General features: G+C 52.4%; 1 protein-coding gene across 1 annotated transcript in view; it reads right to left on the reverse strand.

The window, feature by feature from the left end:
• Nucleotides 1-239: 239 nt before the first annotated feature.
• MGAT5B (alpha-1,6-mannosylglycoprotein 6-beta-N-acetylglucosaminyltransferase B) overlaps nucleotides 240-23,982 on the reverse strand; it is a 65,294-nt gene continuing 41,551 nt past the window's right edge. The window contains exons 9-17 of the mRNA XM_086857736.1: nucleotides 15,653-15,784; nucleotides 14,724-14,857; nucleotides 13,560-13,690; nucleotides 11,150-11,305; nucleotides 10,397-10,543; nucleotides 8,904-9,020; nucleotides 2,672-2,746; nucleotides 1,961-2,235; nucleotides 240-859 (exon numbers count right to left, since the gene is read on the reverse strand). Coding sequence (XP_086713862.1) covers nucleotides 661-859; nucleotides 1,961-2,235; nucleotides 2,672-2,746; nucleotides 8,904-9,020; nucleotides 10,397-10,543; nucleotides 11,150-11,305; nucleotides 13,560-13,690; nucleotides 14,724-14,857; nucleotides 15,653-15,784 — 1,366 coding nt within the window. The 3' untranslated portion in view covers nucleotides 240-660. The remainder of the gene's footprint in view (nucleotides 860-1,960; nucleotides 2,236-2,671; nucleotides 2,747-8,903; nucleotides 9,021-10,396; nucleotides 10,544-11,149; nucleotides 11,306-13,559; nucleotides 13,691-14,723; nucleotides 14,858-15,652; nucleotides 15,785-23,982) is intronic.

Raw genomic sequence — 23,982 nt, forward strand, 5'->3', positions numbered from 1 at the left:
GGCACCTCTGCCCTGCCTGAGGTGCCCGCAGCTTTCCCAGGAGCCAGCCCCATCCCACCCTTCACTGTCCAGCCCACACTGGCTCTTCCTGGGGGTACCAGGGAATGCTCCTGGCAGTCCCCAATGTGTCCATCCAACCCAGCCACTCCCTCCCCAGCTCCACATCCACAACAGCCACCAGCATCACCCCTGCCCCCAGCAGTGCAGCTCTCTCTGCCCAAGAACTCCCACAGAAGGGCTGGGTGTGGATTCCCCTTTAATTTACCACTTGTCAGGGGGAGGGTTAAAAAAAATCAATAAATAAAACAACTTAGGATGCTTGAAGAAGATGAAAACCCTGAAACTGCAGTCTGCTGGTGGCTTGTCCCATTGCCAGAGGAGGGGAAGGGAGTTCCCAGCCCCTCTCTCCCCACCACCCCATCCCAGTGCCACCAGGTCCAGGTGGGTTCGGATGCGGTCGGACGACGCTCCTTGGGAAGAAAATGACTCCAGAGTTCAGGCCATGGTCATTCACAGTTGGCTGGTGGATGAAACAACCCCCAGAGTCCGACAGCCCCGGCTCAGCCACCGGCAGGGACCCGTCCCAGCTCCTCGGCCGCCGCAGAGTTCTGAGGAGAAGCCACGCGGTGCCGGTGCGGCAGGCGCGGTGTGGCCGGCCCGTCACAAGCAGTCCCTGCACAGAGCCACCTGTCCTTGGCGGAAATCGCGGCAGGGACACAGGCGCCGGTACTTGGCGTTGGAGCCGGCGCAGCTGAAGAGCAGTGGCTCCTTCTGGAGGTAGCACTCGTGGACGTTCTCGGCCACCGCGGGGTACAGATGGTTCATCTCGTACTCGGTGCTGTCGCAGGTGATGCTGAGCCTGGGGGCCAAGGCAAGGTGGTCAGGTCAGGTGAGGGTCTGCCGGGGGGTCACTGAAGGGTTTTTGTCTCTCCTGGGGAGGTTCCTTTGCTAAGGGTGGGGCAGGTCTTTGCTGAGCTCTGTTTGCCACCCCTTGGCTACACGTGAGTGCTCGTCACCAGCCCAACACGCCACGCAGGAAGGGGAGACCCTGGCAACTCAACCCTGTAGCCCAGAGACTGCCCCAACCCACAGATGGCTCAGAATCACCCACAAAACCCCACCCAAATCCTAGGAGCTGGAATCATTGATCCTTGTGGGTCCCTTCCAGCTGATGATGTTCGATGGCTCTCTTACAGCCCCTTGCTGACCAACAGCTCTGTCCTCTCTCTGTGGACACCTCCTATGCAGATAACACTCCCTGGAAGGGCGAGGGGATCAGTGAATGCCCACATGCTCCCCGTTAGCTGGGATTAGCCACAAAACTGGGCTGGGCATCAGCAAAAGCCCCGAGGAGCAGCAGAAATGCACAGCGTGGATTTTAACAGCCCTCCCCTCCCAGACAGAGCAGCAGCACCGGCACTGCCCTCCCACCAACCCTTCCCAACTGACAAGTCCCTGAGTTAGCTCGGTTTAAGGTCTGGAGGAGGATGTGCAGGGGGAAGGAGTGAAAGGCAGGCCCCAGCTCTAATTTATCCTATAAAAATGTCAGCGGGACGCGCGGCGCCTGCCTGACCAGCGTGACAGCACCGGCAACGCTCGCATTTTAATTGCCCAGAGAGCAGCACGGAGCCCAGTGGCAGATTTATACTCTATTAAAACTTCACCACTGTGTGTTCAAAATGCAGTTTTATAGAGAGAGACATTAAAAAGGAGAGGAAGGGGAGAGAGCATGTGGGAGGTGAAGAGGAATGGGGTCGGAAAGAGGCGGAACCGTGGTTGGAAACGCTGTTGTTGCCTGCTAAAGAGTGAAGCTGGGCCCTGACTTGGGCATGAAGGCTCATCACTGGGATTTTGGGAGGGGGAACGTGAGGAAAATGGGTGCAGGGGATGTGGGGAGCAAAGGGAACATTGTCTGTCTGGTGGCCCTCCCCACAAGCTCACTGAGAAGGCCCCAACTCACTGGAGAAACACCTCCTCCTTGTTGAGGAACCTGAAGAAGGTGGGCTCGCAGACCAGCCCGTGCCGCCGGCACGTCTCCGTGCACGTGTGCTGGGGCTCCGACACCCACACCTGCAGCGAGGCCACCGGGGGCCACGCCTGGGGAGCCCTCCCGGCGCTGGGGGACCACACCAGGTGGGTGGAGTTGGGGGACAGGGCCAGCAGGCTTGGAGAGCTTTGCATAGCAGGAGTCTTGGTCTTGGGAGACGGAGGAAGAGATGATGTGGTGCAGAAATCCTGGTGGCAGAGGAGATAATGGGTCAGCACCCTGAGATGTTAACAGCAGGGGAGGGAGGCCACTGGTGGGACAGGAGAACAATTGGGGTGATGACTTTGCTCATCAGGTTGAGATCATTTGCATGCAGAGATGGCATCTCCTGCTGTGGGGGATGAACCTCTTCTTCTCTCACCTCTTCTTCTCCCACTGCTGCCTTATTCTCTGCAGCAGAAAGGCCCTGACCCAGCCCCAGCACCCCCAGGAATCCTCCACCAACCCCCAGCACCTCTGGTCCACAACAAGCCTCCCCCAGCCCCATCTCCTGGTGCTCTCTGCAATCAGGGCACAGCCTGCACAGTGCCCATGGCAGAACAGGGATGCTCCCCAGGGAGAAGAGGGAAAGCTGGCCAGGAGGACAGAGATGGTTCCCCAGGGAGGAAAGGGATTCTCCCCAACCTGGTGCTGAATGTAGGCGTGGATCCGCTCCAGCATCCCCTCGCAGGTGTACTCATAAGGCAGGTAAGGGTCCACCTGTGAAGGGCAAGAGCAGAGCACAGGCAGCAGCTGGGGACAGCCTTGCCCTGCCCCTGAGACAGCAGAACCTTGGGCACGGCTCCCCCACCCACCAGAGCCCACAACTCTTTGGTGTCTGCCCACCAAAGCAAGCAGGGAAGAATCCTAGGGCTGGAGAAACCTCATAAAGTGATAAAGAGAGAGGAGTACATTGGGTTCAACCTACTGGTGCAAATGAAATCACTCTGTTCCACTTTAGTCTACCTTCTCTCCACTTTTAGTGAGTTATAAAATCAAATCAGTTTTCATCCAATAGGTCACTTCAAACTAAGCACAAACTGTTCCAGCCCAACAAACACTCTGCAGCTGTGGGCAAGGGTGGAGCAATCTTAAAATACAGGGGAAGAGGTAGAATTGGAAAAGATGCCAAGCTAATCCAGAGCAAGAGCATCTCGGTGCTGCCCCAGGTCTGGTGTGGCATCCTCTGCTCCCCTGACCACTCAGAGAGGAGGCTCCAGGCTCCGAACCACAAAACTGGCCAGGAAAGGGCTGTGCACAACCCAGGGAAAAGCATCTCCCTTTTCCCACTGCCATGTCACTGAGGGTTTGCTGCCCAGTGCAGGTGGCTGTGGTGGGGTGGAAGCCGTCGTCTCTGCCAGTCCCAGGGGCTTGGTGGTCCCTGCTGGCACTGCTGGGATGGGGCAGGAGCTGGGTGAGCACTGGGATGGAGCAAACACTGGTTCCCACATGGATGTCAGTGCTGTCCCTGCACTTCCACGTCCAGAACTGCTATTTACAGAGTCAGCAGTGCTCTAACCATGGGATATTTTCAGTGTGGGTTACAAAATGCTCCTGCTCTCCAGGAGACTCTGCCTGCCCTCCCTCTTCTGCACAGTGGCTCAGCAGTGTCCCCACATGAGCTTGTCCATGGCACTGTGGTGGCACAGGTTCCAGGGCAGCCAGGAACAGCCAGGAGCAGCCTGGAATAGCCAGGAGCAGCCTGGAGCAGCCTGGAGCAGCCAGGAACAGCCAGGAACAGCCAGGAACAGCCAGGGGCAGCCTGGAGCAGCCTGGAGCAGCCAGGAACAGCCTGGAATAGCCAGGAGCAGCCTGGAGCAGCCTGGAGCAGCCTGGAGCAGCCAGGAGCAGCCAGGAGCAGCCAGGAGCAGCCTGGAGCAGCCAGCCAGGCTCCCTGCCTTCAGCAGGACCAGTGCCTGCCCCCAGGCCTGCAGTGATTTTCCCCATGGGAAGAGCACTGCCACAAGGGCAGTGATTGATGTCTCCCTTCCCTCTGGAACAAATTATTTTTTAAGGAACTTTCTGCCTTGGGAAGACATATTTTACCACAGTCCCTTATTTTTCCAGAGAGATGTTAGATGAGGTGCAGGAGGTTGGTGCATGGAAGGGGCCAGTCCTGGGACCTCCTTTCCCCTTGTGCATCTCTGCAGAGCTTTTATTCAGAAGGATTATAAGCAAAACCACCCAAAGATAATTAATCCAGAAAACACTGATGCTTCTATTTTCTGAGCTCTGCACCTCCAAAATAGCTATTTCCTTTTGAAGTACCTGTCAAAACCAAGCTCAAAGGCTCAGTCTGCTGAGAACCCTCTAAGCATCTCCCTGCCATAAATATCCCACCTGAGATCTCAGACAGGCTGGAAAGCACAGCTGTTTCATCTAATTACAGATGTGCACGCTAATCAGGGCTGACACAGTGACAGGCACCAATCCTGCCTCTGAATTCCTGATGGGCTCTCAGTTAACTGGGGCAGAGCCCTCTCTAAGCAAAATTGCCTGTCTGGGTTTCAGAGCCAGGCTGGGACTGCGTGGCACAGGTTTGGAGGAGACAAAGCACCCCTTGCTCAGCATCACCAGTGCTCAGTTTCATCTCACCCCTGCTTTCATGGGGGGCCTTGCCCCTTTGCCAGGCACAATTCCAGAAGCAGCCTCGTCCCCCAGAATGCTGCAGCACCTCACACAGCCCCTCCTTGTGCCTGCACATGTTTCCAGGGGTGCAATCCCACCTCTCCAAGGCTCCCAGGGGCTCTGTGGGATCCCTGGGCAGCAGGAGTGGGCTGGAGCCCACTGCAGCCCCTGCTCCTCCAGCCCCTCTCCCTCTCAGGGGTCCCCCAAAGGCTCTCACTTCCCTCTGCTCCCCTCTCCAGGTTTTGTTAGGATTCAGCCTGCGCACTCAAGACTGAGAAAATGCCAATTTTGAGAAGATAATTGTTTAATTAAGATCTGACAGGCTCGGCCTCTTCTCAACAGCCAAGCTGTTAATGGCACTCCTCATGGGGAGCTCAGGATGTCCCCAGAGCCCTGGGAGGGAGGAGGAGGAGGAAGAGGAGGGGGGTTCTGAGGTGGGGATCACTGCATCCCACTGCAGGATGATGCTGGCATGGGAGGGAATGGAGGGGTTGGTAAGATGGGTTTTGCCATCCTTTCCTCAGGTGGGGAACACAGAGCCAGAGCTTCCCAGCCCCAGTGCTTCCTCCGTCAGCCAAGCAGGGAGTTACTGGTGCCCCATGGGGCTGCCACTACAAGAGCCCTGGGTTCAGAGCCTCCAGCTGGAAGGGAATATGAGGCCTCCTTCATTCAAAAGATAAAGAAAGAGGGGCGGAAAAAAACCTGAACGTCATCAGACAAATAAGTAGAAAAATAATGCAATTCTGTGCTGGCACGTAACAGCAGGCTGGAACATTTTAACCAGCTATTTTCACTGTGATGTTTAATGTGCCGCTCTTTCAGGCATAGTCTGAAATGTATAATTTTCCATTATAGTCCTGTATGTTTGACTTTAATATAATGAAGCCTTCTCCCTTCACTACACCAGAATATTGGGTCTATTAAATTGCTTGTGCAAGGACTGGTTTTGACAATGGGAAAAGCTGAAGGCCCAGAAAATGGTGGTGCTTGCAAACCTCTCTCCTTCTCCAGCCTCTAACCCCAGGATTAGAGACAGAATCCATCACTGGGACAAGCCTCCAGCATCACCTTTCCCAGAGGGACACCACCCCCTGTCCCTGTGCTGAGATTTCATCTCTGGGGTAGAGGGGTTTGGTGCTTCCCTGGTTTTAACTTTCCTCATAAATAGGTCAGGGATGCAAAGAATCACGGAAAGCCAGAACTGCCCCAAGTGAGATGAACAGCAGAGACACAGCCTGCCAAAAACCTTGCCCAGCAGCTGCAGGGCGACCTGGAATGGGTGTCACCTCCAAAAGGATGAGATAGGGCAGCACAAGGGCTGTTCTTGGGGAAAAAGAACACAGATTGCAAACCCCAGCCACGTCCCAAGCATGATTCAGCTCTGCCTCCAGAAGGAAGAAGTTTCTTTCAGGCAGAACTGGGTTGGGAGGGACGCCGGCTGCATCCCAACTGCTCTGTTTGCACAAAGGCAGCAGCCAGCCCTGAGCCTGGGGAGCTGTGCCAGCCCAGCAGGAGCTGTGGGAGGGCACAGCCTGCCCCGAGCTGCAGCCCTGCGGGTCAGCAGGAGAAACTGGGGTGCTGCAGTGATGCTAAAATATTGCTGAGAGCCAGTAAACCCCCCTCAGAACAAAGCAGGGAGAGCTTCTTGTCAGCTTGACCACACCAGAGTTACTGGCAGCTTCATGAACCAGCTCCCAGATTCCCAGACAGGCTCTCAGCATCCTGGTTCCCAGCCCCTGGTCCCCAGCACAGCTTCCAGCTGATGGCAAAGCCAGTTTTCCCACAAAATCCCATATCCCCAAAAATGTCTTACTGAGTTCTGGCCTAGAAGATGCAAAACATCTCTGGGATATGTGATTTTACGGTCATACGACAACAAAAATCCCCTAAATAAAATCAATTTCAGGTCACTTTTCAATTTCCAATGTTTTCATCCATCAGGGAGAGGGAAAATGTTGTGTTTCAGGTTCAATCTGTCTGAGTTGGTGAAGCAAAGGGAAATGCATCATTTCAGATCCAGCATTCCTTTCAATAAATTGGCAGGGTATTTCCAAACAAAGGCAGGCAGATGGGAAACAAAACCATAGTATTTCATTCCAGTAATTTTGAAATGAAATGTTTTGACAGAAAAAAAAAATAAATTGATGTTGGTTATTCTGAAACACAGAAAAATTTATTAGATATTCCAATAACAGAACACCCCATTTTGCCTTCAGGGGGGAAAAAAATAGGAGTCAGTAAAATAATTCCTCCAAATTCCAGTAACTGGTTGGGAACAGGACCACTAAATTGCCCAGCTACCATCTTTCTGCTGCTCCTCCTGTTAATGCCCTTGCTTTCAATTCCTGCTGTAACAAACAGTATTTTAAAGACAAGATACCCATGGACTCCTGGAGCCAAAGCCCATAATAAGGCTTTTAAACCTGTAAGGTAGGTCAATTTTTAGGCTTAATTGCCTTGACAACATCTCTAATAAAGCAGGCCTTTCTATTTAAAAGATAAAAAGGAGGTGGGGGGGAAGGAAAGAGGCTGCTGTAAGTTATTCACACTCACTGCCTGCTCTGCTCTGGGAGGATTTATACAATGTCTTTGAAACCCCAGGGAGGGGAGTTGTGGATGTTGGTGGGAAGGACCTCGTGTCACAGAGCAAATGGGGCCTCAGTGACTGGAGTTGTTCCTTTGGGGCAAATTTAGGACTCCCAGCAGCTGAGGGTAATTCCAGAGGCTGGGATGCTTCCTGGGAGGGCACTGCAGAGGGGGTCCTGATCCCAGGGTGGGAATGAGGAGAAGAGCTGAGACAGGAGCTTGATTTGGGGCAAACCCCCTTTTTTGGGTTGGGCACAGCAGCAGCAGCACACTCCAGTGAGTGCCCAGTTCTGGACACCAGCTCCTCCTGCCCAGTGCCCATCACGCCACCAAACCCTTCCCTAAAATCCTTTCCAGTTCTTTAATTTTTAACCAGACCATTAAGCACCTAAATGACCTGGTGCACATCCAGCCAACACTGCAGCAGCACAACACAGCTGCCCAGGAACCAGCACAGCCCTTTCTCCATCCTCAACCTCACCATTCTTTAATTAGTTTAACAGCACCGCAGCACCAGGCTTCACTGTTTGCTTTCTTCTCTTCTGGAAAAACTGAAAATTCCCTTCTCTCTCCCAAAACAGCTCCCAGCCTCCCGCCCACTGCAATTCCTTCACTTCAGGGCTGTCTCCAGCCCAGATGGTGGAGGGTCAAGCTCTGACAGCCTGGCAGCACAGCAGCAGGGATGTCATTATTTTTAATTTCATTCTAATCGAGATACAGGAATGAATGTGCAAAACAACAACTGTTTTCCTACGTCGGGTTTGATCAGTCTTTACAAACTCACGGAGAAAATGAGAAGAGCTGCAGTAAATCACCCTGGAGGAGGTGACATAGGGTGATGGCACAGCCACATTACCTGAATCAGGTCCCCAGATTGCCACAGGCACCCATCTCTGCAGCTTCTAATGCAGGGGAAGCAAGGATGAGCCTTCTCTGACCAGCATCACACCTGTGCCCCCAAATCCCACCCAGCACCGTGAACCCAGGGTTCCACAGCACATCCCTGTCCTCCAGAGAGGATGGCTCAACCCAGGAGCCAGCAAAATGGCTATCAGCACTTTCCTCCCCTCCAGGAAAAGTGATTTGAATAATTTGGACAGCTTGAAAGGCTCCTGTCACAGGGTGGGAGGTAAATATTCATGAGGGAGTGTTTCTGGAGTGGGCACAGCAGGAATGCTGCTTTCCCTGGGGTTCTCCCCTTCCTTACATCCCTCACAGAGGCAGCTCCTGAAGTTATTCCCATCGATTTGCTCTATCCCAAGGTAAGGATCAGTGAAATGGGGGAAAGGCAGGTGCAGAGGGCTGCAGCTCTCTGGGTTTATCTTCGTTATCACAGCAGCTCCCAGAACTGCTCTACACCTGCAGCAGCCTCAGCCCCTGCTCCCAAACCTTATCTCAGCCTCCCCTTGCTCCAGGCCTACCCACAGGATTCCCAGGGGATCCCTCAAAGGCACAGCTCTGCCCTGGGGAAACACCTACAGTGCTCCTGCCAGAGCAAGGTGGGAGCACGTGTGCCCCTGGGGCTGCAGGAAAGGATGAAAAAACCCAAAGGAGAGAGGAAAAGAAATTAATGTCTGAAAAGGAGAGCCAGGCTCCAACATCTGCTGCTGCTTGTCCAAACCCAGCAGCGGGGAGGTCACCCCAAAACTGCTCTGAGCCATACCTGGGTCCTCATGATGGTTTTGATGGCAGCTTCGAACTCCTCAGAGTTGTTGTAGTCAACAGTCCACACGTGGGGCTTCCCGATGAACTCTTCAGCATAGGGGTGTTGGGAGGACACCTGAAACACAGCAGTGCCAGCTTTGCAATCCCTGCTGGAACGGCTGCTGCTTCCTGCTGGCAGCTGGGTGGCAGAGAGGAGCAGCAGCCTCACAGCCACACTGGGCTTTAACACTGCACCAGGGAGTGCTGGAGGAAGGTTTCCTCTGAATCCAGGTGCTCCCCAACCTCAGGATGATGTGCTATAACTCCCACTGGGTTGGGATGCCCCATTCCCAGCAGCACTGAGTTCCTTTTGCAGGCTGGAATATCTCCATCTTGGTAACACAGGAACAATTTAACCCTGACCTCAGCCACTCTGTGGGTCTGGATGGTAAAAACGCACCAAAGCAGGAAAGGCCTGTGAAGGCACCACATCTCCCAGCTCTAGAAACAAGGCAGGGGGAAAATTCATTGCCACTGAAGGCTGGGCAAGTCTGGCACTGGGAGATAGCAGTGCTGGAAGCTGCATCCCCCTGATGCCACAGGCAGCCCACTCACTGGCACTCCACAGGTACTGACATCCTTCTTCTCCCTGGGCTGCCCACCCAGCTGATTTTTGGGGATCTGCCTCTTTAGTGTCAGCCCTGAGGTGTCTTTTCAGCCCTGCTCTCCCCTGGGAAGGGAAGAGAGAGGTTGCTGAGCAGAGGAGGTGTTTTGGGGGCACCACAAAACATGGCAGAGGGGCCTGAACCGCTGCCAGCTGCAGGAGAAGAGCTGTGTGGTTTATCCTCCTCATTGCTGTCCCTCCTCATTTCTTTCCCGACAGATTGATCACCTCCTTCCCCTCTGGCACATGAACACCCTGAGGCATTTCACAGCCCTCACCCCGGCTGCCAGCCGGCTCCAGGCTGAGGTACAGCCCCAGCCCCTCCCGAATGGGTGTTAACTCCTAATTCGGGGGGTGCAGGACAGCCCAGTCCAGCTGCACAGCCCCCAGCTCGGCAAGGGAGCCTTGCTCTGCATTATCCACTTTATTAATAATAAAAGAGGCAATTTTCTCAAGCCTTTAAGTTTTAAAGAGTTCCTGCTCTACTTAGATTGAATTCCCAGCCATGGGCAAGCCTGGAGGGATTTCATAGCCCTGCAGGTCCTGCTGTCCCTGTGGGCACAGAGGGATGAGCAGGGGAGCATCATCCTGGGAGCAGGGTGTGGGGGATGATGGATCTGGGCTGGTGAGGAAGGGTCTGCACAAGGCTCCTGCACCACCTTCTCCTTGGAAACCCCAAACCTACAGCAGAGCCCCTTCTCCCCGAGGCAGATCCCCAGACCCCTTCAGCAGACATCCACAGAGGAAATCTTACCGAAGGAAAAAAGCACTCTCAGTGCAGCAGCTGCTCTTCCCCAGGCTGGCCCAAGCCCAGGGGTGGCTCCATGCAGCCCCCACACCACATTTACCTCTCTGGACGTGGGTTTCCCGCGGAAGAACTCGTGGTTGAGGGAGCTGTGGGGAGGGTTGAACCGCGCCTGCAGGAAAACGCAGCCGTTGGCGATGGCCTCCAGCGGGGCCGGGCCCTCGTAGGGGAACCCAAAGCCAATGAAGAGCTGCAAGGCAGAAACACAGCGCTGCTGGGTGATTGTTCCCCACAGGGAAAGCTCCCAGATAAACCCATCAACATCCCCTCTCTGCTGCTCTGCTCCTGCACACCAAACCTCTAATGGGGTTCGATAAACTGGGCTCAAAATTCCCCCTTTTCCATCAAGCACAGCCATGGGGTGTCCAGGAGCTGCAGGTTCCTCCACGGTGCTCACAACCATCACTTTGGCCCTGCATGGAGCAACTCTGCTTTGCCAAAGCTGTTTGGGCTGGTAAATCAGGAATATTTCCTCCAGGCACCAGCTGAAGGCAACAGGGATGCGCCCACACCCACACACTCCAAGAATCTCGTTTATTTTTATCACAGCTATAAGGTGGGAAAGAAACTCCTCACCCCACTCAGCAATAAATGAATTAATGAGGAAACTTGTGCTCTGCCTGTGGACAGTCTGCAAGGAGAAACTCATCAGACACATCTTGATCTGAAATGTGTTCTGCTCGGTTCCTGCCTAATTATCCCAGCTGAGAGGCTCGTGGTTAATTATCCCAGCTGGGAGTGCCTGCAAGCCGGGGAGGAGCACAAGGAATGGAGGTCCTGGGATGCCCTCACCCACCTTTGCCTTCCTCAGCAGCTGCTGGAACTCGTGCTGGGGCAGCAGCCCGTGGTTCTTTACGAACGCCGGCACCTCGGGTGGCCTCTGTGTCTCGTAATAAACCGTGCCATGGATCTCCATGTACTTGTTGAGGATGGCCAGGAACTTCTCCTTGCCCTGGGGAGGAAGTTAGAGATGTGAACTACACCAAAGGATGGGTCTGACCTCCCCTTCACTGTTATGGGGGGGGGTTAACTCTCAAAATGCTGTCCCAGAGCACCTGCCATGCTTCAGGCAGACACACAGCAGGGCAAATTCCCCACCCTCCCCTCCTCATTCCTTGGAAACACATCCTGGACTGCCCCAGGCTCCTGGAGAGCCTGAATGGCTGCAGGATCCATCACTCTGATCAAGTTCCTGCCTTCCCTGTCCCCTTCAAGGGCAACTTCCACTCTGGAGCTGCTGAATTAAAGGCTTCAGAGGGTTCAGAAAGAAGTCTGCAAAGACCAGAGCTTGCTAATAGCCTCTTATTCCAAGCAACAAGTTCCAAGGATTTTCTCATTCAGATTTAATCCTGTTTCACCACCTGGAAAATGAAGGGGGTCATCAATTTTCTTCTCTTGGAAGCTTCCCTCCTTTTGCTCCAAAGCAGCCTTTCATTTTAACAATTTGTCCGCTGCAGATTTTTTTTGCTTGAAAAAACCACAAAGGGGCCATCCTTTGGATGCTGAATTTTCCAGGGCTGCTACATCCCCAAAAGAGCAAAGACCAGGGGGAATAAGGAGTTATAAATGGGGAATTTGAGAAAACCCTGTATGTTGCCTTAAAGCCTCCTCAAATGCTGCATTTCTTCCCTCAGCCATGGATCCCTGGAATTCTCCAAGGCTCTAAGGCTTTCCCAGCTTATTAAAACTTCAGCTCCTTTTGTGAACCAGAGGCAAGAAGTTCAGAGGGGTAGGAAATGAGAAATAAAGGGAAGGGAGGTTTAATGAAATGTTTCTAAATGTCAAAAACATCCTGCTTTGGAGGGGGTGTTTGGCCCAAGGCTGTTAAGTAAGCACCTGGCTCCAGGAGATGGAGGTGGTCTTTGTCTTTCTAGACCTTAAAATCACTCCAAATAAGGAAAGAAACCCTCTATTCCCTTTTTTATTCCATGGAGTGATAAGATGGGAAGCAGAGGCCAGGCAGCCTGGCCTCAAGGAACCAGCAAGGCCCAGTCCCAGCCTCTTCACCCAGGAATAAATGACCCCAAATATGCAGTTTGGGGAAAACTGATGGTGTTTGTGAGTTCTGACTCAAAACAGCAAATGCCTGTAGCACTCAGGGTGGAAGGAAATGTCCATTCTGGGGTTTAACTCTCTTTAGTGCCTTCCCAAATTACCTTAACTAAGCTCCAAGGAAACTTCTGGATAAGAAAGGGCGGGGGAATGGTAGAAAAATAAGACAAGATGTTGCAGTTCTCCTAAAATGAGATTTAGTGGGTTTCAGTAGGGCTTTCAGGGAGGCCCCCAGCCAGGCAGAGGCAGGGGGGATTTGCTCTCAGACCTGAGGAGTGATGGAAATCCCACAAACACCAGTGAAGAGGAGATGGTGTGGCTGGATCCTGGCTCACCACAAGCATCCCTGCTAATTAGCAGCTGCTAATCAGGAAAGCTGGCAAGGAGAGCAGGTACAGCCCCCACTGCATCAACCCACATCAGTCCCAGCAGCTCCAGAGGACCAAGCCCACGTCAAGGCAAAGTCAACTCCGACAAAAACCTTTTCTCTCCCGAGAAGAGGCGCAGAGGCAAAGCCCAGCAGCAGCTGGTGTGGTACAGTACCTGCAACTGGAGCAGCCCCAGGCGGTGCACAGAGGGAAAAATAGAAATAAATCAACAGACAATGAGAATTAGCTCCTTTTTACAGCCCTGCAAGGAAAAGCAGCTTGCTAGCTCTGGATAAGATGGGGGGAGCACCATCTGGAGATGCAGGGGGATGTTTTGGGGGCTGGAGGGGCTGTCCCTATGCAGTGACCCACCCCTGTCCCCCAGCTGCTCCAGGCTTGGGGAGCACAACCCCTTTTCACAGAGTGCTTGAAAGCAGACACAAACTATCCCCATCATAATGCAGCAATCACTGCAATTAATTAGTGACAATCATTATAATTAATTAAACAAAATCATCGATATGAAATCCTCAGCCTCAAAGCTTGCTGGGAGGAAGCATCACCCAGAGCAAGGAGCAGGGAATGGCATCCCACCAGCCTCTCCCTGTTTGCTTGGAGGCTCTGGATGTGTCACATCATTCCCCCAGGAGCGGGACAAGGACAATCCTCCACGAACACACCCAGATCTGCACCTGCACAGCTCGGGGTGAGAGCCAGAGGCTCCCAGCTCTGCCTGTGCCTACCCCTGCCTGCCTGGCTTGTCCCCACCAGCCCAAGGTCACCCACCTTCCAGATGCTGGCCTCCTTGCCGTACACCACGGCCATGCTGCTCACTTTGTTGGCCTTGATGAGCTGTTTCTCGGTCTGGTTGAGCTCCTCCGACACGAAGCCCATGAAGGAGTTGTCGGGAGTGTGAGCTGTGGGCACCAAGGGGAGGAGACACGTGGCTGGACAGTTGTTTTTTGGGATGTCCCCAGGACTGGGGATGCAGCCTGAGATGAGCCCAGCTCCAGAGTTTTGTTGGAGTATGGAGGAAAATGGAGCTTGAATCCCTGTTCAAGCAGCTCATGAAATCCAGGATTCAGCCCCACTTGAGCAGCTCTTCACACACTGAGGTGTTCTTAAGGCTGCCAGAGGGGCTTTATCCAGCCAGGAAAAAGCAATGCTTGAGTAACCCAGCAGCCGGTGGGACAGTGGGCTCTTCTCAGACCTGCACATCTCCCGTCCATGCCACAGGCTGCTCTCACATTCAGGATCCCAGCTGAGAGCAAACCAGGCTCTGTAACCAACACCACCCCAGCTGGAAGCTGCTGGCAGTGCCCTGACAGTGCTGGAGCAGTGGAAGGAGCCTGGTCTCTCTCCCTGGATCATTCTGTAGCCCAAGAGGTGGCCCAGCAGGAGCTCCCTGTGGGCAGGGGAAGAAGGAGCAGAGCCAGGGAGCACAACACTGCCCGAGCTTCACCTCATGGAGTATCTCAGACCCTCAGAACCATCCTGGCAGGCCCCCACTGATGCCTTAAGTTTTAGCTTTTACATTTCTCAGATCCTGTCCTGCATTAGGGTATAACTCTGAATTCCAAATAGAGTGTTAGTAAGCTCTCTTCACAGTTTGGTCAGACAGAACAATCCTCCCAAGCTTCAATTCAAGATTCAAGGACACTCCACAGCCTCAGGCCCCAAAAAGTATAAACAAAAGTGAATTGGGGGAAGCAAACTGGGGGAATATGACTTCATTACCTGAAGCTATAATTGGAGAATTAATCCCTGATATACAAAAATACCAAACTTATATCATGACCACCATCCACCTTGGGTGCAGCCTCTGCCAGGCTTTTGCACAGCCCAAGGTGTATCTATAAAATGCCTTTAATAAACACCTACTTTATTATTTTAATCCATTTTAACATCTAGGCTGTGCTGTAGGCAGCCTGTCCAGGCAGCAGCACTTACGGAACATGGTCATGAACTGGGTGGGCTGCAGGTTCCAGTAGCCCCAGTTGGTGCGGTAGCCGCGCAGCGTGGCGTACTCCTCGTGGTTGTAGGCCGGCTCTGTCCCGAACGTGTCGATCACCCTGACACGGCACCTGAGGAGCAGACACCCCCTGAGGACATCTGCTGTCCCCAGGAACCCCGTCCCTCGTCTGCAGCCCGAGCAGAGGGGTCCCAAGGAGCCCTTCCCAACGCTGCTCCCTCCCTGCAGGAGGATTTCCCTTCGCAGGACCCTGCCAGAATGATGAACCTCCCAAAGGATTATTAATGCCTTTCCCAATATCCTGGGAATGCTGAGGCAGGCACTACCAGCACAAGGCTGAGGAGAGAAGAGGAACAACAAGCAAGGGAAGAGCAAAACAAGCTGAATGCAAGAACAAATGCATTTATAATAAAAGCAATAACGCAGCTTGTCATTTTTCTCTCTAATAAAATTGTGTAGGATAGTGGAAGAGATGGGAAAAAACATAATAAATAGCAGGTCTATCAGCACTAAATTAAATCGCAGATTTTCCTGGCTGGTGATGTACCAGGGGACGATGACATTTGTCTTGATGCTCAAGGAGCCGGGGACAGGGCTCCTTACAGATTCCCAAGGCTCACACTCCCCTCCTTGCTGTGCCCACCCCTGGCTGCAGGAGTGGAGTGAAAGCACACATCAACACACTGCAGGCACGTGCAGGGTCTGGTCTTTCCCCAACTCTCTCTCTTTTAATGAGGTTTTATCCTAAATATGTGAGGCTCAGAATGCCTTGTGCCCTGGCAGCAGGGGACACAGTAAGGCACTAGCCAGGCAAAAATCAAACATAAAATTGGATTGGTCATTAGCATTAATCTTTGCTTGCTAATTAATGAAATGGAGAACAAGAGCAGGCAGTGGCTTTGCTTACCTGTATTTCTTAAAGGAGAGCCCCATATGCTGCTTCATCTGCTGGAGGCCGTGGTAGTCGGTGTAAATCAGGTCGAAAGGCAGAGGACTGGTCAAGGGGCAGTTCCCCCGTCCTGGAGGCACCCCTAAGTGACTGGGGAGAAGCAGAAGGATCAGCCCCCAGCACCACCAAAGGCCTGCAGCACAAACACTGCTTTCCCTGCTGAGCAGGAGCCATCCAACAGCTGCTCTTTGATGGAGGGGAACACAGATGGTTCTCCTCCCTCCGGTTTTTATTTCCCAGGCCAAAGATCTGGAGAGTTCTGGTCCCTCCCCATCTTTGCACCTGCTCCAGCTGAGTTCCTGCTCCTCCCAGATGGACTGTGAGGCACAGCATTCCCAGCCAGGGCTCACCAGCATCCCATTCACCACACACCCTCCCTTGGACCTCTCCTGTTGAAGACACCAGATTTCGTTTGCTTTCATTGCAGTCACACCAGTGACAGACTTGTAAAGCCACATCTTTCCTCTCCTCTCTGCCTGCAAGGCTCCCAGCTGAGCCTAAAGCTCCCTGTTCCCAGATCTACATCCCTCCCAGAACACCCTGGAATGTTTTTCTTATTCCACTCCTTACCCACCACATCCCAAAGCACTCTCAGCTTCTCCTTGACTCTGCTGGCAATGCTTGTCCTTGGATGTTGGGCACATTTCATTCATATTTCTCACTTTTGGTCCCATCTATGAAATAATTCCATAAAACAGGGACAGCTGGGCCCTGGGTCTCACTCAGGGGGTTTCCAGCCAGTTCCTTACAAACAGCCACACTCAGCCCTTCTTCCCTCCTCCAGTGGATAAAATGCATTATGAAAATCCAGACAAACTCGACTGACTGCAATCTCTTTATCAAGACCATCAGTTATCTCACTTCCAGGGTGAGATGTGATTAATCCAGCAAGATACAGGGCTGGTAAACCTGTTGTGTGTCTCCTTCAATTTCCAATTACCTCTGTGAACTGAAGAATCCCTCTCTCCAAAGCTGTTCCACCAAGTGTACCACTGATGTCAGCCTGACAGCCCATCTGCTTGTCTGGACCATGTTTCCTCCTTCTCAGAAAAAAAACCCCCCGTGACACCTTCCAGCTTCAGCAGGTTTCTCAAAAATCCATGTTGCTTGTACTTGTGATTTCCCAGTGCCAGTTTGCTCAGGGGCTGATTCACTCTGCAGTTTTAATGCTCTTGTATTTTGTTTTTCCTCCTAAAGATGATAATTCTTCATCCTCATAATTCCACTCACACACAAAAAGCAGCAGCATCCTCATGGAAAACCAAACTGCTGAGCTGATTTGGTCCACCCAGGCTGTCTCACTCCCACCACGCAGTTGTCCCGTTTTGTTCTCAGTCCTTCCAACAAGGCTGAGGAATTCCTGTTTCATTTCACAAGTCTGAGCTCAGAAATCTCACCCTTAGCTCCTGCCTGCCAGGACGTCTGTCTTTGTTTTCTTCTGGGCTCCTCACTTACTCCAAACCCCTCTTTAGAGATGGGAATTTATCCCAGCCATGCCTGTAGGTATTTTCTTTTCTTTAAGGAATAAAAGTTCTGCTCTGGTTTTACACTCCCAGGCTTTGAATCTTTTTTTCTCTTACTGGTTCTCTTAATTTCTCTGCATTTTCCATTCTGAACCTGAGAATTCCCTTCCCAGCCCTACCTGGGTTTATCTGTTCCTCAGCTGAAGCACAAATGGACCCACAGCCCCACAGTCCATCCTCTGAGGAGCACTTCCATAAGGTGCTCACCCCTTGCTGAGCCCTTCAGCATTTCACCTATCAGTCCCATGGATGTTTCCAGAGGAAATCCATGGCTTTCCCATCCAGGGACACAATCATCACAAGGATTTGCCCTCCAGTCTCTCACTAACATCAGAAGGGGCCACACAGGGCCAGCTGACCATAAGAAATATGATAAAGGGCTCTTGGTTGGCTTCTGTCCACACCTCCCTGTTCTTCTGAACCTGATCTGGTGGAAGATGCCCCTGTTCACTGCCAGGGTCTGGACCAGAAGACCTTTAAAAAGTCTCTCTGAACTCAGACTTTTCTATGATTCCTTTCCTATGATTCTGATGTGGTTCTGAGTCCTTGAGCACTGAGCACCAAGATCCAGCCCCATCCCAACCTGACACTGGTGAAGGGTCACCCCAAACTCCTGACCATGCCAGGGACTCCAGAAAATGTGTAAATGTGGAACAACCTCGCTGGCCAAAGCCAGGAAAAAGAGAGAATTTCAATTTAAGATGAAGAGCTGCTTTTGCAGCTGCTTCATTGCTCTTGTCACAAGGAATCTCAGCAGCAGCTCAGGGCGGCCTGGCCGGGGATGCCGCAGGGGGAACAGGTTGCAGTTTTGTCACTTTTATGCACAATTTTACACGACAGGACTGATTGGGAAGATGGCAGGAATGGAAAGGCTCTCACCTCCCACAGCCACCTCGGTACAATAAATAGGGCACCAAGGAGACACAACCTCCCGGGAAGGCTGAAGGGGAATTTTTAAGCCAGGATTTTGTAGAGATGGAATTCTAAACAACACATTTGCTCACACAATGCTGCTTTCCCCTCAGTCATCAGACAGTGATTTACACCAGCCCGCACTGTGGTGGAACCAATCCATAAACCTTGTATTTAACTAAAAATCCCCAAACCATTACACTGTGCTTGCAGCACACACCATCCTCTAGCTGGTACATGTCACACAAGCCACTGCACTACAAAATAATCTGTAATTTAAGGAAGCCCTAACCAAGCTTGACGAGGGGCTGCAGGAGGCAGCAATTAGTGTAACTCATGCTGAAGCCTCCAGAAAAGTTCCCACAAGTTGGGGAGAGCAGGTCTGACTCTCCCAGCTCCCATCAGCACCGCAATCTGCCACACATCCCCTCTCCAGGTGCTCAGGACTTGCCACATCCATTTATACTCTGTGCCATGGCTACGTGGCTGGAATAGCTCTGAGAGCTCTGAGAGCAGGAGCAGTGGCTTTGAGCAGAACATCTCTTCATTTTACCCCCTTTATCCTCCCTAAACACTTTATAACCACTGATTTTAATATTCCACTCATGCAAATCCAGCCTGCACTTCTGAGATGGGGGTGGGGGGAGAATTTTTTTTTTTTTATTCCTCCTTATTTAAACATTCTTTATTCAGGCTTTCATCATTTGCCAGTTAAGTCAACTAATTTTCTACTAAACCCAATTTCACTCATGGTTGGAGTGCAATTTCCCTGATTTTTCCTCGTGCCATGTACTATTAATGGCGCTTGAAATTACGTAAATAAAATTGATGAGCGCAAACGCCTCCTTCGCAGCCCAGGGACCTGCTCTGGAAACCACCCGATGCCAGCCCCTGGGGAAACCTCCCCTCCCAGACCAGCCAAGGGTGGTGACCAGTTCAGCACCTCTGGCTGGCCATCCAGGGGCTCATCCCATCCCCAATCCCAGATCAGAGCGTCGGCGGAGCCCTGGCTTCTCTCCGCGAGGGAGCAGCCGGAGCCGCTCCCATCCAAGCGGATGCCGCGCTCGCCTCTCCGCCAGCTGCCTCCACCAGCTGTGCCTACTCCAGAATAAATCTCCAGCAGCTTCTTGTCCTGCTATTTTCCTCTCAGAGGTACTTTAATCAGCCAGGGGACCATCCCCTCCCTGGGCACGGTGCAGGCGCTCTGGAGTCAGATGATGCGGGGTTATCTTTACATCCCATTGACCTATTTTCAAATTAACCCAACGTTTCTTTCCGCATTATCGCTCCTGGTGCTGAGAAGTCCAGCACTGAATGGATCTCATGGGCATCTCCTGGCAGCCTGGGCCAATATTCTGTATTATATTTAATTGCATTTTCTCTGCCCACATCTGCTGCCATCAGCAAAGGCTGAGAACAGAGCAGGGATCCTGTCCTCGCTGCTCCCTCACCTTTTCCATGGCTGTGAGAGCCCAGCAGGCACTGGGATGTTATCCAGGGGTGAAAGGTGTCAGAGCCAGGCCTGAGCAGATCGCAGGGGTCTGTGACAACCCAATCACAACCAACAAGTGCAAATCTAAGCCCACAAAATGAACATCCTACTGCCTGCCCTCTGCTCTTCCCCCTGCTGGAATGAGCACTCCCTGGAAAGGAGGATTTCCAAGCAATTTCAGCACCTGCAATGGTTTCACTTTTGCAAGGTGCACCTGGACTGTTTCTCTGGTCCATCATTGATCTTGTATGACACAGCCCCATGCAGGGGGGAAGTTCTGTTATCCATTTATTTATTTCCAGGACCTAGAGATGCACAGGATGGTGCCAGAACAAACACTTCTTTGTGGTTGTGGATTCAGCAAACATGAAGGAACTTCCCAGGAAAGGAGAAATCAATACTTGGATTCCTGCAGGGAGCAGCAGAAACTGAGCACTAACATGCTGGTGGTGCCTGGACAGACCCTGGGACTGTTCTGCTGTCACAGGAGCTCCAAAAAAAAGAAGAAATTCTTCCTTGTGAGGAAGATGAGGCCCTGGCAGAGGCTGCCCAGAGAAGCTGTGGCTGCTCCATCCAGGGGAGTGCCCAAGGCCAGGTTGGACTCGAGTACCAGGAGCACCTGAAGCTCTGTTAAAGGCTGAAGATTCCTCCCCACCAGTGCAGAGCTGATCAATCCACAGCCTCTCTGTGCAGCTCCATCAGGATCACACGGATCTGGCCACTTCTGGCTGTTTCCACGAGCAGTTCCTTTCTCTCCCACACAACAGCAGGACTGGTTTTGCCAGCTGGCGAGGGGAGTGAAGCCAGAGCCTGGGCATGGCGCAGGTTTTCATGTGAACAGATGCAAGACAGAAAGATGGCTTTTATCTGCCAGGAGACAATTAGAAATGTGCTTTCTGGACGTCGTATTTCCATCTGAGCTGCCCTTTTTGCAGCCTGAGCACACCTCAGTGAGAGTGGAAAGTGCAGGAAAATCGCAGCTCTTGCTGTGTGCCAGGCACTGAGAGGAGAGCGGGGGCAGTGGGAGCAGAGCCTCATCCCACCACAGCTCCAAGGCTCCATCCAGCCCACCCCAGGGAGGGTGGCTCAGCATCCAAAGCACACACTGGCCACAGCAGGGAAAGGGCTGCCAGCACCGGATACAGACACGTGCTTCAAATCCAGCGCTTTGCCAGGACCAGAATTAAGAGTCCAGAACTTGACACAGGAGCAATTAAGCTCCGGGAACACTTTGTAAAGCCCTGACCCCAAGAGGCATCAAATCCCATTTTCTTCGACTTTCTGTCCTGCTTTATGAGCAGTTAATTTCGAGGGGACCATTGAGAAAAGCACATTTCAGCGCTTTTCTGAACTCCCCAGCAGCTCACAGCTGTGCAGACACTTCTCCCCCAGCCTCTCCCTTAGCCCCAGAAAAGCAGTTGGACACGCCAACATGACCACTCCCATGGCTCAAGGACCAGGGAAGGATCTGGAGCTTCCAGGGGTGCCCCTTGTGCTGCTTCTCCCAGGGAAAAGGCTGACAGGATCCTTCCTGCCTGACCCCAGGGCACAGGTGCTCCAGAGGAAAAGCCTCAGCTTATTAAAGCTTTTTTTTTGCGGGCACAGCCATTGCTCCAAAGCGCTGCTTGTAATTTTCCAGCATCTACTCATGAGCTGCCTCATTACCAACCCAGCTCAGAGCTTTCAGGCACTTCCCACTCCTCCCCTAGCAAGCAACAACACCAACACTGGCCTGGTTTCTCACCTCCCTGAAAGCACTTTTGGGCTACCAACACAGCACCAGGGGTCTTCAGCAAGATTCAAGTGTTGGCGTTCACATTTGGGATGTTTCTTCCCTCCCTGCTTCAAGACAAGGCTCAAAATGCTGCTGGCTGCCCACCCAGCACAAATCTCAGAGAGAAAACAGCTCCTGGCTCCCCGCTCCAGCTCGGCAGTTCATTTTCCTCCTGGGAAGATGCACATAGAAACACGGAATGGTTTTGGGTTGGAAGGGAACAGATAACTCAGTGTTTCACCCCTTGACTCTCCAGAGGCACCAGAAGCAGCTCACAAATTCACTGGGGGTTCAAAGGAGAGCAAACACCTGCGCTTAGCTCAACAACAGGAGAAGAAATAGCCCCTGGTAGGACTCGGCAGTGGAATTCACAGATCTTTAAAGTCGGTAGTGGATAAAAGATAACCCAAATAAAGTGGTCCTGGAAAACCAGGGCGGAGCTCTGTGGCTGTGATCTCAGACCTCGCAGGGATATTTGGACAGTGCTGAGCTGGGGATGAAGCCGGCAGATTCCCTGAGCTCCTTATCTTTGTTTCAGGTTAGCATCAGTCCCTAAAACAAAGGAAGAACCATTTGACACCCCTGCCCCTCACTGCTGGCCAGGGAGATGTGCCCAGCACACAGGGTCACACTCCCAACATGTTTTCACCCCCAGCCCTCCATCACCAGCTTTTTTGATCAGGGCCTTACTTCCCCTCCTTCATATTCCTGATCCTCAGCACTCCTGATCCAATCCAGACCCAATCCATGCACTGCTGCATTGCAATCAATACAGATGCTAATCATGAACAACTCTCAGATAACCGCTGGCTGAAGTGTATGCAGGCAAATCTTCCAGTGATCCCTTGCCAGTGATCAATACATGCAGAAAAATCAGCTCAGAAATTTGGAGAGACAAAAAAAAAACCCAAAAAAACCAACACATCAGGAGAGAGGTTAATCTTTGCTGAATAATTTATGGACTCCAGTGAAGGCTTTGCTGGGTGGGAGCAGCTACAGCTCCCAGCCATGAAAAGAGCAGGGGTTGCCAAAGAAAAATACACAAGGATGGATTCAACGTTTCACACTGCTGGAGTAAAATATCCCCAAACCCACCCCAACACTGCTGCCTGTCCTGCTGCAGGGCCAGCAAGAGACACACAGCGTGGGAGAGGACAAATTCAGGCCCAGTCTGCAGAGGCACAAAGCTTTGCTGCTTCAGGAGGGTGCAGAAGGCAGGAGGGATAAGGAATCAGAGTCCCCGGGCTGACGCTTCCCCGTGACAGGGATTTAGCTTTGCTGCATCCCTGCAGCCCAGCTCCAGCCCTTTGTGCATCTCTGGCTCTCTGCAACCCCTCCCCAAAGCTGTGGCCACAGGTAAAACCCCCTCCAGGCTTTAAGGAAGAGCCCAAGATTAACTCTTAGCAGGCCTCAGGACTAATTACACACGTTCTGCTAAGCCTCCCAGTCACTCCTGGTCAGGCAAAAGCTTTTTCCAGCACTCCTTAGAGGCACCAGCCCAGCAGCAGGAATGTCACTGAGAGATCTGCAGGCACCAGGATTGCTGGCACCACTGGCACCCCTGGCACAGAACCTCTGCCCCTCGTGACATCCCATTAAACCATCTCTTGATGGGCTGCACCAAGGTGCCAGTGGCGACCCCCCAGGTGCTGGGCTTGGTCTCCAAAGGGACAGAGGGGATGTGGTTCCATCCCCAGGTCCTGTCTCACCCCAGCCCATCAATATGGAAGTGAGCACTTGGTGTGTGTGTCCAGCATTTGAAACATCACAAAGCCAGGCACAGGACACGTGCTCGGGGAGGTGGGGACACTTTCTGGGACACAGAGAAGGGCAAGATGTGCAGCCCCAGCCCGGCTCACACACTTCCCATCTCAGCTACAAAGGGGAAGAGATGGCATCTCTAGGAACACATCCAAATCCACGTCCCAAGAGGAGCTCTCATCACTGCCAAGTGACCTGGAAGCTCCCAGGCTTCTGGCAAAGGCAAAATACTACAGGCACAGGGCAGCTGTCACCAGAGTCACTTGCAGAGGAAAACGGGTGCTGCAAAACCACCCCGTGAGACCCCGGCAGCTCCTTCCCCTCCCTGAACAACCACCATGAGGTTTGTCATTAAAAACACAAACAAGAACCATACAACAGCAACAACACAACCCTCCCAGCCATTAGTTCCTTTCATCCTTGAGTACATGGCTATCATTTCGTACATCATTCCCTCCTCTTTGAGGAGATGCTGCCTCTTGCATTAGGACCAGGTTGGTTTTTTTTTTTAGTTAATTAGTTAGGAGCTAATTCCATTCATTAATTCGGAATGCTTCAGAGACTGAGTTGGGGGTTTTTGTTGTTTTTATCCAGGATTGTTGGGGTTTTTTCACTCCCTTTTCAGCATGGCTCATTATGTGGCCAGCGCTGGCTTAGCATCTCCCAAAGCCTGCCCAGTCCCCGAAGAAGCTTCAGGCTCTTCTTGATTTCTAAACCGTCTAATTTGCAATTTCCCTGGTAGTGGCAGGCAGGCAGGCAGGCAGGCAGGAAGGCAGGAAGGCAGGCAGGCAGGAAGGAAGGAGCCCAGCAGGGAGCATCCCTGGGG

This window comes from Cyanistes caeruleus, chromosome 19 (assembly GCF_971803275.1).
Source record: "Cyanistes caeruleus chromosome 19, bCyaCae1.hap1.1, whole genome shotgun sequence".
NCBI lineage: Eukaryota > Metazoa > Chordata > Aves > Passeriformes > Paridae > Cyanistes > Cyanistes caeruleus.